The sequence below is a fragment of the Phaseolus vulgaris genome, chromosome 2, assembly GCF_051622355.1.
Source record: "Phaseolus vulgaris cultivar YP4 chromosome 2, ASM5162235v1, whole genome shotgun sequence".
NCBI lineage: Eukaryota > Viridiplantae > Streptophyta > Magnoliopsida > Fabales > Fabaceae > Phaseolus > Phaseolus vulgaris.
In genome coordinates, this window is record NC_143499.1 from 45,669,210 (window position 1) to 45,683,386 (window position 14,177).

The 14,177-nt window shown below is 30.5% G+C and overlaps 2 protein-coding genes across 3 annotated transcripts; one reads left to right on the top strand and one right to left on the bottom strand.

Moving 5' to 3' along the window:
• Positions 1-543: 543 nt before the first annotated feature.
• On the bottom strand, positions 544-4,370 carry LOC137812571 (transcription factor ICE1). The gene is made up of 4 exons (XM_068614651.2): positions 3,305-4,370; positions 2,657-2,872; positions 1,392-1,562; positions 544-954 (listed from the first exon to the last, which is right to left on the bottom strand). The coding sequence occupies exons 1-4, from the start codon at positions 4,211-4,213 to the stop codon at positions 871-873; spliced, it is 1,380 nt and encodes a 459-aa protein (XP_068470752.1). The 5' UTR covers positions 4,214-4,370; the 3' UTR covers positions 544-870.
• Positions 4,371-8,792: 4,422 nt separating this feature from the next.
• On the top strand, positions 8,793-12,613 carry LOC137812572 (chromatin modification-like protein). Of its 2 annotated transcripts, none has more exons than XM_068614653.2 (5): positions 8,793-8,912; positions 10,150-10,272; positions 10,343-10,415; positions 12,007-12,128; positions 12,264-12,613. In XM_068614653.2, the coding sequence occupies exons 1-5, from the start codon at positions 8,847-8,849 to the stop codon at positions 12,348-12,350; spliced, it is 471 nt and encodes a 156-aa protein (XP_068470754.1). In that variant the 5' UTR covers positions 8,793-8,846; the 3' UTR covers positions 12,351-12,613. The 2 variants fall into 2 exon arrangements, with proteins under 2 accessions (XP_068470754.1, XP_068470753.1); XM_068614652.2 differs by having other exon boundaries at positions 8,810-8,912; positions 10,102-10,272.
• The last annotated feature ends 1,564 nt before the right edge of the window (positions 12,614-14,177 follow it).

Sequence of the window (14,177 nt, forward strand, 5' to 3'; positions counted from 1 at the left end):
AAGTGGACACTTGGGTCTGGAAATCTTTGATGGAGGATTTGAAAATTCTTTAGTGAAATGTATTTGTGGTTATTTGGGATGGCACTGCTGGTTGTGGTGTGGTCCTATCTGAGATATGTGTAACGTGGTTACGTGATAAAACTTCATTCCTTGAAAGCACCATCGTTCAATATCCAATAATAATATTTCAAAATTAAAAAAATTGATTGTACTTTTCTGAACAAGAAACATACTCTGTATGCCCACGTTGTGGACCTCATTATTTTCCGTGGTTCTGTCCTTTATGTCTAATAAACATTGGCCCATGGAATTCATTATTTATCTACACTAAAAGTAGCCTACTGTGGGGACTGTGTTTGGCCGAACCTTTAATTTTTGCTCAGATGCATGAGACCCCATTTATCCTGGCCTCTTTAGAAGCCAGCATTGAAGTTTCAGTTTTGTCTGGTAAAAGTTCTTTTTTTCCTCCATATTTTTCATCTTTATCTCCTTTTCATTTTTGGAAAAAGGAGAGGTGAATCGTCGGAAAGAGCAAGATTAATGAATGATTAAAAAAGAAGAGAAAGCATTGCATTAAAGCTTTTGTCCCTTCTAATTGTACAAGCAAGACGGTGGAATTTAGAAACAAGCTTGATTCAAACATGCATTTTCAGAGTGTCCCTAAACTCAGTGGAGACCATCATCAGATTTCGTTTCAAAAGGTCCCAAAATTTAGTAGTGCTTTTAATTAGTAAAATAAAATTTATCCTAATTCAACTGAGCAAAAGTTAGATGAGTCTGTAAAGTACACTTAAATTTTGAGCATAAAAAACACGAGGTCTGCTAAATTGACCTTTTGTAAAGGTAGTGCCTGTAGTTTGTTTCTTGCCATTAGTTCATGCTATGGAAGCCAGCTGAATCTAATAGAATTGCTTTGATTTGCTCTGGATGCACATCTTGACCTTCGTTGCGTAGCTGATTGAGAGAGAAAATCAGCCCTCAGCCTCAAAAAAACTCATCAATTCATAATGCTCACAATTTTTAATTCCTAGGTATAATCTCAATACAAAGTACAACCTTAATTATAAAGCAAGGAATATTCCTGGGAAGAAGTATAATACGAACAATTCTGAATCTTTTGACAATGTCTTACAATTCCTTCTATTTACTAAATGAATGATTGAATACATTTTATATTTCTAAACTATTAAACCCTTTTACTTTCTTTTACACTCAATAAACAATGAATACACACAATGTCCAGAATTTTTTCTCATCATGCTTGTTGAATTCTATAAGAATATTATTATATTAACCATGATTTTCGATAACAGTATAAAAGCTCTGATATGAATATAGTGCACAATAATTATTATTGTATAATGAGGATTAAAGAATAAAAAGAGATTAACCTGAGCTCGGAAAATATCCATGGCAAAGCCATTGCAGTAGGTGATGACTGCTTGGTGAATGTCTATGCCAAGGTTGTCGAGAGCCCTCATGGTGGACAGCAAGAGACCAGGTTTCCTCTCACAACACATCTGAATCTTTACTCCTCTTCCTTCACCCAACCCAACCTCAACCTATATTTCCACCATTTTTTTTCTCTTAATTTCATCACCATAAATCTTTATCTCAAATATTAATACTATTTATTCGTGTTAAATGCTAACTATTGCCCACATCTATTTAATAAGGAATCAATTTTGACTTTTAATGTATTAAATGCTTTTATACTTTATTCAATACTTCCCATTTTTTACTCATTAACAACTCAGAAAATACTTGTTAACAGCAAATAAATATTCATACAAGACTTGGCTTGGCTTTGATGAATTTTGCTTAACAGTAAAATTACTAAATTCAACTTTCTCCATTCCTAATTAAAAACTAATACTTTAATTAATACAGATAAATCTTTGCAGACCTTTATTTTAAGGCATAATATTATGCTTTTATAAATCACACTGTCTAAGCATATAATTACGAAATTTATTAAGTATATATATTTAAACCATGTTTAATTAAATTTTAATACTTTAAGAATATTTTAAAAATTTAAAATAAAATCAGAATAGAAATTGAACTTATAATTGAGATAACAAATAACCTTCCATACTCTCATTCATTTCCCGTTTTTATCATGGAAACCAAAATAAAACAAACAGATTCTTATTACTTTCCCTGTTAAAAAGAAAACTTTAACTCTAACTTAATCCAACAAATTCACTCATGAACTACTTATATACAATGAAATGTTTTTATCTGTTATCTGTAATCGATATGGGATTCCAAATATGTTTCGGAAATTCCCAACTTCATAAGTTTTGGGATAAAATTTAAAATCGTAAAACAAACATAGTGTAACGTTTTATTTTACTTTTGTTTTTAGAATGAATAATATAAAAAGGAAATGAGAAAGGTACTCTTTTCATGCAATCATGCACTTCGAAGAACAAGCAAAATCTAACTTGCTCATTTTTGTTGTTGTCGAGTCATATATGATATTCACACCCAGAAATAGGAACAGAAATTAAGAAAGGCATGTGGATTGAAGGATATATATATATATATATATATATATATATATATATATATATATATATATATATATATATATATATATATATATATATGGGAAAAAGAAGAAGTTCCAGAAAAGGGCAAGCAATATTACCCTCACAGGTTGGCCATTAGGGCTTGGCAATGAACTGAGACAAAGTTCTTCTTGCATACGTGTTGGTAAATTGGGTGTCAAAGGATGAAGAAAGCTTGAAGTCAATGAAGAGCCAGCATGTGGTGTTGACTCCAATTCATTGTGAAGGTCACCGATCCTTTGCAGAAGTTCCTTCAAATACTCTACTGCATCCCCAAGTATTGAAGCCCTATCCATCTTAGTTTTAAACAAAACTTGTCAAATAATTCAACAAATCCATACATATGAAAACCATGATATATATACATATATGTTGATTAGTTACCATAATCAGTTCTTATGTCTTGATTTATGAGTGAATATTATGAATCATGTGCAGCATATACCATGATTCAGTAACCCTAGTTCCTAACTGAAGAAAAAAGTAACAATAAAGTGGTGGTTATTCATTCCATCATGGTAAAACTCACATTTTTTTCTTATTTTCTGTGTGTTTTGAACTAGTGGTGTACTAAAATATTTAGAATTGAAGTTTCTGCATTATAACATATGTTATCTATCCTTAATTACACAAAGATTATATTGAGGTAAAAGTATGACATGAAAAACAAAACTAAAGGTAATTGAATGAATGCATCAAGTTTGGTGTAAAAGAAAATTTTGTCTTACTTTGCTAATATTGGGAACAATGGATCTCAGCATATAGAGTCTATCATTGAGCTTCTTCCTTCGGCGGCGTTCAGCCATCAAATTCTTCGCAGGTATCCCTGTCTTCTTCTTGCCCTTTTGATCCACGCCGCCATTGACGGTGGTACTATTCGCATTCGAGCTGTTTCCACCGTACCTTCCACTCTCTTCCATCGTCTTATTCTCATCACTCTCGTCAGAATCATAATTCAACCCCGACCATTCAACACCTTCTCCATTATTACACGTCTTCCTCTTGTTACTATCACTATTCCCTTTACTCTTGCCTTTGAGGTTATGTTCCAAGCTTTTCCTTAGTGCTGCTCGCTTCTGAAAAAGTGTTGGTTGTGCACCTGATGGAGGGAACGATTCAAGGGGTCTCAGTAAGGCCTTTCTTGAACCCTCCGCATGATCAGAGTCACCAATATTCTTGAATCCCGAAAATCCAAGACCATCTTGTAGGGGAGGCATTGCACACATGGTTGCTAAATTTGGAAGGGCTAACTGGTTATTGCCATTTGAGGTGAATAAGACACCGCCATGATGAACCTTGTTCAAAGGTTGAGGGTCAAGAAGTCCCACATCGGAAGCCGCGCGAAAGCCATGCTCCAACGGGTAAAAGGAGGGTTTGGGAGTGAGGGAGTTGAGCCCTTGAGATAGGTCAAGGTTGGTGGAAGAAGAGAAAGTGTGCAATGGTTGGTGTTGTTGTAGTAACATGTTATCAGCAAAGTTGGTGGAGAAGGCCATGTTGTTGGGCACGTGCCATTCTTCATGGATCTCAGGAATGGGTTTGTAGGCACACAGTGAGAAGAAGCTTAGTTCGTTGGCGTTTGGGCTTGACCACGAAGCAGAGTTTTGTTCTTCTGTGTCTTGCATCCAACCAGACATCATTTGGTGTTGTTTTCTTTTGTTTTGACGAATGTTGGCTTGTGTTTTGGATGGGGTAGAAGAATTGAAGAAGAGAACAAAGGACTAAGAGGTGAGAACGAGAAGTTTGCAGAAGGAAAAGGGCATCACTATTGTACTTGATATAACTATGTATTCTCTTATAAACACAATATATACTTCCAACTAAATAACATCACTTTTGCTTAGTATTTATTAACATAGACTAATCCTAGTAAGCATGTTGCAGAAATCATTCTAGTGTCACTTTTCAAATCGAAAAAACTACTGTTGTTAATATTAATTTAAAAATTGCCGTGTGTGTGTACATTTCTATCTATGTTACTTTATAGATATTATTCTGAGTACAGAGAAGATTGCAGAAAACAGAGGGAAATGGATTACAGTGAAAGTAATGTATGTAGAGAGTATGTATCATATGTGTCTTGTGAAGCCTTTAATTCATCTCAATCTAACCCTATCCTTATCTGTTAGAAGTTATATAACCCCATCAATATCATTCAATTCTTTTTCTTCATTCAAAATTTATTCAACATGAATAATCCAAATGCTTCTGTTTTTTTCTGTTTTTTTTATCAGCAAGAAACCAAATACTTTTGTTTATAGCCCTTAAGATTAATTCTACTTGCAACTGAGCAACTCCAATTCCTTATGTAGTTGCTTAAGAATTAGTTTCTTGACACAGTTTCTTCATCTTAAAAAGTTTCATATTGTACAAAAATATTGTTTCTTTATCATAAAAAGATATTTCTTAAACTGAGTTTCTTATTATCGGAATAAAAATATGTAAGCTTTTTGAAGTTTCTTTATTATTATGAGTGATATGATACGACGTTATAAGGACCACTAGACACAATTTTTAATGCAGGAAGAAACTTAAATGAGTTTTCTTATGATGGTTGGAGATTTCCCATGTAATAAAGATTATTATATAACTGGTAAGTGGATGGAGATATCTATAAATCAGTTTTATAAGAATGAGTTAAACTTAAAATTCACTATTTAATATGATATCAGAGTTATTTCTGAGTCTATCTTTGACTTATCATACTACTCACTATCAGATCGTTATTGGAATACTCATAATGACGTGTGTCGTTATTGAACCATCCATAATAAGATTTCACATCGATTAGAGATTAGAACATTTCATAATATATAAGTGTGTAAACCTTATCTTATAAGTTAGTTTTATAAGATAAAGTTACACTTAAAGTTCACTTTTTAATAATGACCTTGTTATTTTATTTTTTATTTTTTTAAAATAAAATGACTTAAATATATTTTTAGTTGTAATGAAATGAATGAATTCTGATTTTTGTATTATTGTAAAGAATTTTTATAAAATGAATAAAGCTTATTTTAGGTTTTTTGATTGAGTATAGTTGGAGATTGAAAGTGTAGTTGTAGACTGTAATGGATAGAGGGAAAATGTTGTAACCCTGTGTGTTAGGACCCACTGAATGAAATGCATTTGCAACATGCATGTGTGATTGAGGGACAGAATTGAATGCAATGAATAGAAAAATTGAAATGATAGATATGCAGAATAGGTTTAGAAAGCAAAGAGGGACAAGAATCTTAAAGAGTGAAGGGAAAAGGAAGATACTCTTCACTTTATTGTTTCTCTACTAACCTCGTGAGAATGGGACATGCTTCTTAATTTCCCTTTTCCTTTCTCTTGTGGGACCTTCTTTCTTATTAAAATATCTATAAATGGTAAAAATAAATTATTTTTATTTTTTAATTATCTAAAATTATTCATATTTAATTCATACTAAACCATCAATTTAGTTGTTGAAATTGTACTAGCTAATCAAATTGGCCATTTCAACAACTTTTTTAAAATGTGCATCATCCATTAATTTAGTCATTCGAATTATATAATGTATTCTCAAATTGATATATTAAATAGACAAAAATATTTTAAAAAATAATTACTAATTATTTTAATTTTAAAAGTTTTAAAAATAAAACGGTGACAAAATTTTAAGATATCTAAAGTAAACTCTCGTTTCTTTTCACCTTTATTATGATATGAAACACGCACAATGAAGTGATTCTCTAATAATATTATTTTAATGTACTTTATATTGAAATAATAAAAAAATTATTTCCTAATTTTAGAAGATTTAAATAGTTCTAATTCATTAGAAAAACATAAAAATATATCTAGGTGAAAAAAAATGCAATCAAACATTTTTGTAATTAAGGTCGATTTGTTTTATTATTACATTTTTAAGGATTAATTTGATTGACAATTTATGATTTTAAGAACCATCTCGTCATTTTATTTATTTTACGGATCACATAAATTGTCCATTATAATTTTAAGTACTAAATTGATTGATGATACGCAGCTTTAAAAACTATTTTGTCATTTTATTAATTTTAAAAAACCGCTTAAGTTGGTGGTTTACTCTTAAAGTTAAAATACACTTTGTACCAAGAAAAAAAAGTTAATATACACTAACTAAAAAATATTTTATTAATTTAAAACATTAATGTATTTATAAAATATATTTTGCTTAATTTTGTAAATTAATTTCTTTTCTTAGATTCACGAGACTTGGTTTTTTAATGCATATATAATGTAGAGTTGGGAATTCTATGTAAAATTTTAATTCAATGATGATAGTAAGTACTTAATTTAGTATACGTAAAATTTTGTGATTGAAAAAAATATTTGTTTTTACTCATACGAACTAGTTAATCAACATTAATAAACATATTACGAAGTCATTTATTCCAATTAAAGAAATCATTGAACAATAAATATTACTAATAAAACATACATTACTAATAATGACTCTATTTTTTTCAATTTAATCAGCTTTTAGTTTTTTAAATTGATTTAACAGAAATTGTCATGGGTCCTAAGACTTATAGGCCTTTTCTTATTCTCACACCCCTTTTTTCTAAATTGACCTCCTCTTTTTTGAAAAAGAAATTGAAATAACAAATATAGTGCTTTGCAAGGCCAATAAAACAGTTTCTAAATTTTCTAGTAAAATTCTTTTTACACTCAACCTTTTTTAACCTGTTACCTACATATTTTTAAAATTTCAAAAATATTCTTTACTTTTGAAAATAAATATTTAGAATTAAAACAAAATACATTCTGAAAGTTAATCTAAAATAGATTGGTGTGTTATAGAAATGAAAATTCAGAAACATTCAAAATCAAAATTTTATTCTGAAAAAGTTAATTCAGAATGTAAAAAATATATTATGAAAATAACTACAAATATATTTCGAAAAGGAGGGTTTAAAATGTATTTTTTTATCCAAATCCCTTTTTGTGAAAGAGCATTTTTATCATTTCATGTAAATTTGATGCATTTTTAAATTTGATTAAGTGCAAGAAGTAATTGCAAATTTTCTACTTTTGAATGTTTTTTTTTTTCACATTTAAAACATAAACTTGAGATTCTAAAAGTTAAAGCAAACTTCTACCAAGTGAGATGAGCAAAGTTCATTTTCTTTTTTATTTGAGTTGAGTAATTTTAAAAAATACCAGTTCTTAAAAAAATACCTCAATAAATATTTTCATTGTTTCGTAATATTTATAAGATTATGATAACACATATACAAATAATAAAATTGTTAAGCAAGTACCTTTTTTTTATATATCCTATTTCCACTCCCATATAAAAGTGTGTAATTATTTTATATTTATATTTTTTTTATTGATGAAATATATCTTATAAGTATTATAATTTTTGTTTTTACTTAATTTTAAACTATTGTAATGTATAAATATTCTGATTACATTTTTTACGTGGTAGGCTTAAAGCCCCCACGACTAGTTAAATGTTAATTTAATTACATTGATTACTTTTTTAATTGCTGTGTTATAATGTCATGTATTTATTATTAATTTTATACCATGTCTTATAATATTTATACTCAATTTTAAACTAAACTAAAAATAATTTGGCAAAACATTACACTTTCATTAATTTAACCTGCGTAGTGATTAAAATACCCCAAAATATAATAATGTCAAAACAATATATAATTCAAATACATATTTTACTATAAAAAATAATTGTATGAATGTCTTAAATTGTAATGTTGGAATACTAAAATAAATATTATAAATAATGTAATAGTCACAATAATGATTGTAATATAAAAAATACAAAATGACAGTACAAATATAAATAAAATATTTTTTTTATCATTATCATTATAAGATAACGTATAAAAAGAGTAAATATTTTTTAACAAAGTCTCAGCTTATATGAAAAGGCAAAATAAATAAAGTCTGAGTAGATAAAGAGATAAAAATATAATAAATTCATGCATTATAAACCATTCATTACTAATTACTAATGAAATCAAACAAGTTTCCACAAAATAAAAAAACCAGAAACTAATAAAATGTTTTAGGGAATATAATCATAGTTTCATATACTAAAGTCACATTAAATAAGAAAATTTTGGAATTAAAGTTTTATTTTAATTACGACACTTATATGCTTTTTAAGAAAGGTTTGCATAATTAATTTAAATAATCAACCCAATTTAATTTAAAACAAATACCCAATTTCACTTCATTTACTCTATAAAGTTCTTCTTCTTCTTCTTCTTCTTCTTTTCGTTCTCAGGGTTTATGCTTTCTTCTATTTGTTCACCAAGCGTTCGTTCCTGCGTTAGTGCTAAGCCCAGTCATCAATTGGTAAGATTACGCCCTTCTCATTCATTCAAGTTACTGTTTTTTTCTTCAAATGAATCTTTTTTCTTGCTCCTCATTTCTGCTGCTACTGCTATTCGTGTTTTTTTTTTCTTGTTGCTTCTTCTATTTCTTTTTCTTGTCTTTCTTTTCAAATTATATTTCCCTTTTCTGCAAAACAAAGGGTAACCCTTACATTGGCGAATTAGACTGTGATTTTTGAGAAGTTGATCACACTATTAAGTGAGGTTTTGCTCTAAGGGTGCGCGTTTTCTTTGCGGTTCTTGTTATTGTAGAAAATTGTGGAGAAATAATCTTGTTGTGATCGCAATTGCAGTCCAAAAACCTTGACGTTGTGGCGGAAATCGCGTTCGCAATAACGATCATAGGCCATTTTTAAAACCTTGCATGTCTGGTAAAACCTTGAACACAAATTGATTAACAATGATGTAATACACCTGGCAAATTCAGCACCAATAATGCTTCCAAAAACTATGCCTATACACTGCCACCTGGCTTGACAATATTTGCTGCTGATATGTGTAATGATTGATACAGGTCAAATGATGACCCCCATTTGGACTGTTAGAACAAAATATAGTGCTGTGTCTTTAATATATACTTTTGGTTAGGTTTATCCCTTTGTCCAATGTCATCAATTTCTCATATTTTACATAATACAGCCTCCTTTCTGCTCAAACAAAACTGGGAAGAGCTTGTAGTTCATTGTACGTGTCCGTTACAATTTATCCTACAGTGCATGCCATTGTATTGTAATTGCTATGGGGTTGGCTTTTACCAATCTTAACTTAAGATGCTATAATGAGTTCTGTACATCTAAAAAAGGGATGAATATTATTCCAATTGGTGAAACACAGAACAGTGAATACAATGTGTGCCGATATCCTCATTCTCAAAATGTATGCCAGACTTGCTTTCAAGCAATGGAGTGATCAAATTGCAAATTTCTCAGTTTGACATGTGCTCTGCCGGCTCTGTCATATACGAATTAGCTTTGGGTACTCACACAATTAACAACTTAAAAACTATTAAGCTTGATATTAATAACTTGCACATGCTATCCTGCTACACTAATGCACAAGGTGTAATGTCATGATGATTGGCACTTTCCAACTGCCTTGTTGAAGTTATGAATTATGTTCTCTTTCCAACTTTTTATTTCTATTTGCTGCAGTTTCAATCTGAGATATTCCTATCTTCGTGTAATCTGTGTTGTGATCAGCATATAAAGACACAAATGAGCAGTGGTGGAAGAGCTGGGAAACCCAAAGAGGAGGAACAAGATGGCATGTCCGTCCACTCTCCTTGCAAACCTCCTCCTTCCTCTGCTTCCTCTCTCCCCAAGGTCTCTGTCTCTCTATCTCTCTTTGAAATTTGAATTTGGGTTTGGAATTGACATCTGGTTATGTTGACAGGAGCAATCACAGGTTGAATTGGAGATGAGATTGTTGGAAGCTCTTGAGATTTACCCTCCAATGAGGCTACAAGGTAATACACACGCATGTTCACATACATGCACATGCACATGCACACATAACTCTTTGAGGATTATGGATGATTTTGATATAACAATTTTGGTATTGATATGTGAAAAGGAAAAATAATGTTTTTCTTTTCCAAAATGAAATGTGGGTGGAAAATTATATGTAATTAAATGAGGTTATTGACTATGGACTGTTAGTATAAATATTTTACACTGTCAGCCAACCAGCCAACCAATCCTAAATCATTGTTGGTATGACTTTTAAGGTAGTTATTGTAAAAGTCAACAAACTTACCATACATGGTGGTTTGTCAATTGAATGACAGTGTAAATATGCTTTACATTTTCAGTACATAGCCTATTTTCTCTAATTAAATTTGAAAGTGAATGTAAAATACAATTTGTTGCTGTGAACTGGAAAATTATCAATACATAATTAGTAATGTTGTCTAACTAGAAAGAAAACAATTGAAGTTGCAACATTACTAGACGTTTGATATCTACTGGTGCTTCATAGTTTGTGGACAGTAGCACCAACTGCTAAATCATGGGAGTTGGCATTGTGTGTCCTAGTAAGTGGGATTTTAGTTAAAATTGTTTTTTCCTTTGGGCAGGGGGCCATCTTCTCAATTTGAGCACTTATAAATGATTCCTAAAATTGATTATTTAAGATATATTTTGGTACGTATAATTTTTTCAAGAACTGCAGAAGTTGCTATTTGGTTATTTTCAGTTTATCTACATAACAGATTCATGAGATCAAGGGTGATGGCCTTATCTTCAATTACTCCTTTTATAATTTACTTTTTATTCTGTAAAAATCTATAGCATGTGACATTGTTTTAAACAATAAAAAGTTGTTCCAGTGATATGACAACTTCAAACTGTCTTTCTATGTTGTTCCTGGACAAAATACTAATGTATTTTTTTTTTCAATTATAGAATGCATATATTTCGAATGCTTGACAGTTGATTTACAAGATATTTTTATATGCATGAAATCCTTTTTAATAACAGTAATACTGAATTTCAAATTAAATAATGAGGGTGATTTCTGTATCTTGAGCATGTTCTTGAATATACATTTATTATCTAGAAAGGGGATTACAAAGAAAAGATGCTTTGTGTTAATTGAAGTGAGGCCAAGGCATACTGCATTAAGCTCCCTGTTTACTTTGAGGTTTCGTAATTGAAAAAATGTAAAATTTTATCCGTTTCTGCTGTAAGTGATATCTGGTTAGATTTGAACACTATGTAGTAAGTTATATGGTTAAAAATGAATTATTTACCATCATTGATTGAGAAAGTTTTGTCAAATTTGTGCACTAGCCTTTCAAATAAACAGTAAGCATTTGTAGCGATCAATGAATTGCACTTTCTTGAGTTTCATTAATGAACCCATTACATGTAATTGCTGCTTGTTTAGCTGTTATTTGATACTTTGCATTTCTTATTTTTATCAAGGGTTATGCTAAGATGGGTCATGGATGATCACTTTGTCCTTATAAAGTATTCCCTTGTTAGATAGTTAACTCTAGTTGGATCAAGATAGATTCATCAAATTTAATGCTTACAATTAATGTTGCTTTCATGAAGGAGTACATCGCCACTTTGTCCTTTATGGTCTGATGGAATTTCTAAAGAGGAAGTTTGACAGACACTTTTCTTCTGAGGAGGTTCTTCAATTGTTGGATCGGTTCTACAACATAGAAATGCTGGTATGTTATCATTAAGTTGTGGTTCTTCCCATTCATCTTGCTACCCTCAAATAAGATGTGGGTTTGTGGTATTTTAACATTGTGCTGTGGATTTTGAGAGCTGATAAAATGTAGTGGTTTATCTTTCTTCCTCAGAAAACAGATGATGATGAGATTGATTTGCTTACTCAGGAAGAAGAATTTTCCTTGCCTCAGAGTTACTTTGTGAAGGAAGAACCCTGAACAACAAGTTTTGGAGTATATACATTTTTTGCTTCAACCATTGTTCATCTTTTGATATGTACAGCTGGTTATCTATTCCTTTCCCTTCTTCCCGTTTTAGGTATATTATATTCACGTAGACCCGTTAAGTGGAGGTTCTTATCGCGTGTCTGTTAAGTTCCACCGGTAGTACCGGGAACTCTGCTCCAGTTTGATACCTTCTGTTCTGTCATAATGTATTTAGCTAGCTAGACTAATTTGGATATAATGCCTTTTAACCGTAATATGTTTATTTATTTTAAATCCTTCAACTAAATCATTCAAATTTATTGGTAGGAATTTTCACTACCCGATCTGCAATGACAAATAGATAATGAAAATATAGTAGAAAGTGTAGATTTAATTGATTGAATAAAGAGATAGAAAAGTAGTGTTGTAGAAATTTCCCTACCAGTTAATTGGAATGATTTAGCTGATGGATTTAAGTGTATTTTTAAAGCAAAATGTGAGGAGGGGTTTTGGTTTTGTAATGAATTGATGCTGTGCTGTTTCCATGATGGTTTGGTGGAATAGAGGAAATATAGCCTGAAATAGTGTACAAATAATGGCTACTTTTCGTGTGGATGGGAAGTGCAGCCAACTAAGGAGATGATGCATTGTTTGTACCAAATCATTTTTTTAAAATTATTTTCTTTCTCCTTTCTCTCACCCCTTTTGGTTCATCATCCCTACCTCCTCGAAGGATAAGATGTTTTGTTGCTTGAAACAACTTTTATGCCGGAGCATTTTGACATGACAGTTGGAGTTGTTTAAAGGCAATGTTTTATTCTTCTATATCACCATCATTAAATATTATGTACCATAATAAATCTAAATATGGAGCACCTCATGAGTTGTTTACATTGAAGATGCTCTAATACCACCTTTGTTGTTAGACTTGTGTTCCTGTCACCTCAACCTCATCATTTAGATTTGCTTTTACTACCAACATAACCAGTTTCCCCTTCTCTACCATACCATTTTTTTAGACTAGTTGTTTCGGCAAACTTTAACATATTTAACCATTCCCTCTTGTCATATACATGTTTCATTGAGAAAAAGGTATACCACATAAATAAAACAAGAAAAATAAACTTGTAAGTTGAGGAGGATTGGTTTGAGTTGAATTCGAATTCTTCCTAGTGAATTTGAACTATTTTGAGTTGGATTTATTATGTACAATATTTCTAGACATTTTGAAAAATTGGAAGAGTTCTTCCTTCTAGGATGCATGTACTTAGTTTTCGTCCAATGTGTTTATGTAAGTACTTATAAAGAAAACAACTTCTATAATTGGCTTGGTCAAACTATAACTTTGGGGGCAATTGATCATGTAGTGCATTCGAGGATGAAATTATCAAACAATGTTAAAACAAATAAAATTGTTTTAACTCGTTTATGTTACTGTGAGTTATTTGTCACTTGCACAAGTTATAATGCAAATCACTTGTGGATAATGTTATGTTAAGATCAATTAGAAGCATTGTGGTAGGATACAAGCAAATCAAATATTAGTTTTATGAAAAATGTAAACAAAATTTCAAACTAAAGGTTTAATCTTGTAATAATAAAGATTTTAAAGTTGTGACTGTCTCTTTACCATTTCAACATTGTTACACTATGTTTCAATCTAACACATTACTTTTAAATTAGAGGACACTTGTGCACTCATTATTGATATATTTTCTAAAGAATTCAGTAGCAATTTAATTTTAAAACACTTAAATTCCATAATATGATGAATTTGGTTTCAACAATTTTTCTCTTTATGATGAAAAACTATATACAAAAATTTTAAGTTTAATGATT

Coding starts and splice junctions, on each gene's coding strand:
- LOC137812571 (XM_068614651.2), bottom strand. CDS start 4,213: ATGATGTCTGGTTGGATGCAAGACACAGAAGAACAAAACTCTGCTTCG. Junction 2,873..3,304: donor TTGTTCCCAATATTAGCAAA/GTAAGACAAAAT, acceptor TTTAAAACTAAG/ATGGATAGGGCTTCAATACT. Junction 955..1,391: donor TGGATATTTTCCGAGCTCAG/GTTAATCTCTTT, acceptor TCTCTCAATCAG/CTACGCAACGAAGGTCAAGA.
- LOC137812572 (XM_068614652.2), top strand. CDS start 8,847: ATGCTTTCTTCTATTTGTTCACCAAGCGTTCGTTCCTGCGTTAGTGCT. Junction 10,273..10,342: donor CTGCTTCCTCTCTCCCCAAG/GTCTCTGTCTCT, acceptor TTATGTTGACAG/GAGCAATCACAGGTTGAATT. Junction 10,416..12,006: donor CCCTCCAATGAGGCTACAAG/GTAATACACACG, acceptor GCTTTCATGAAG/GAGTACATCGCCACTTTGTC.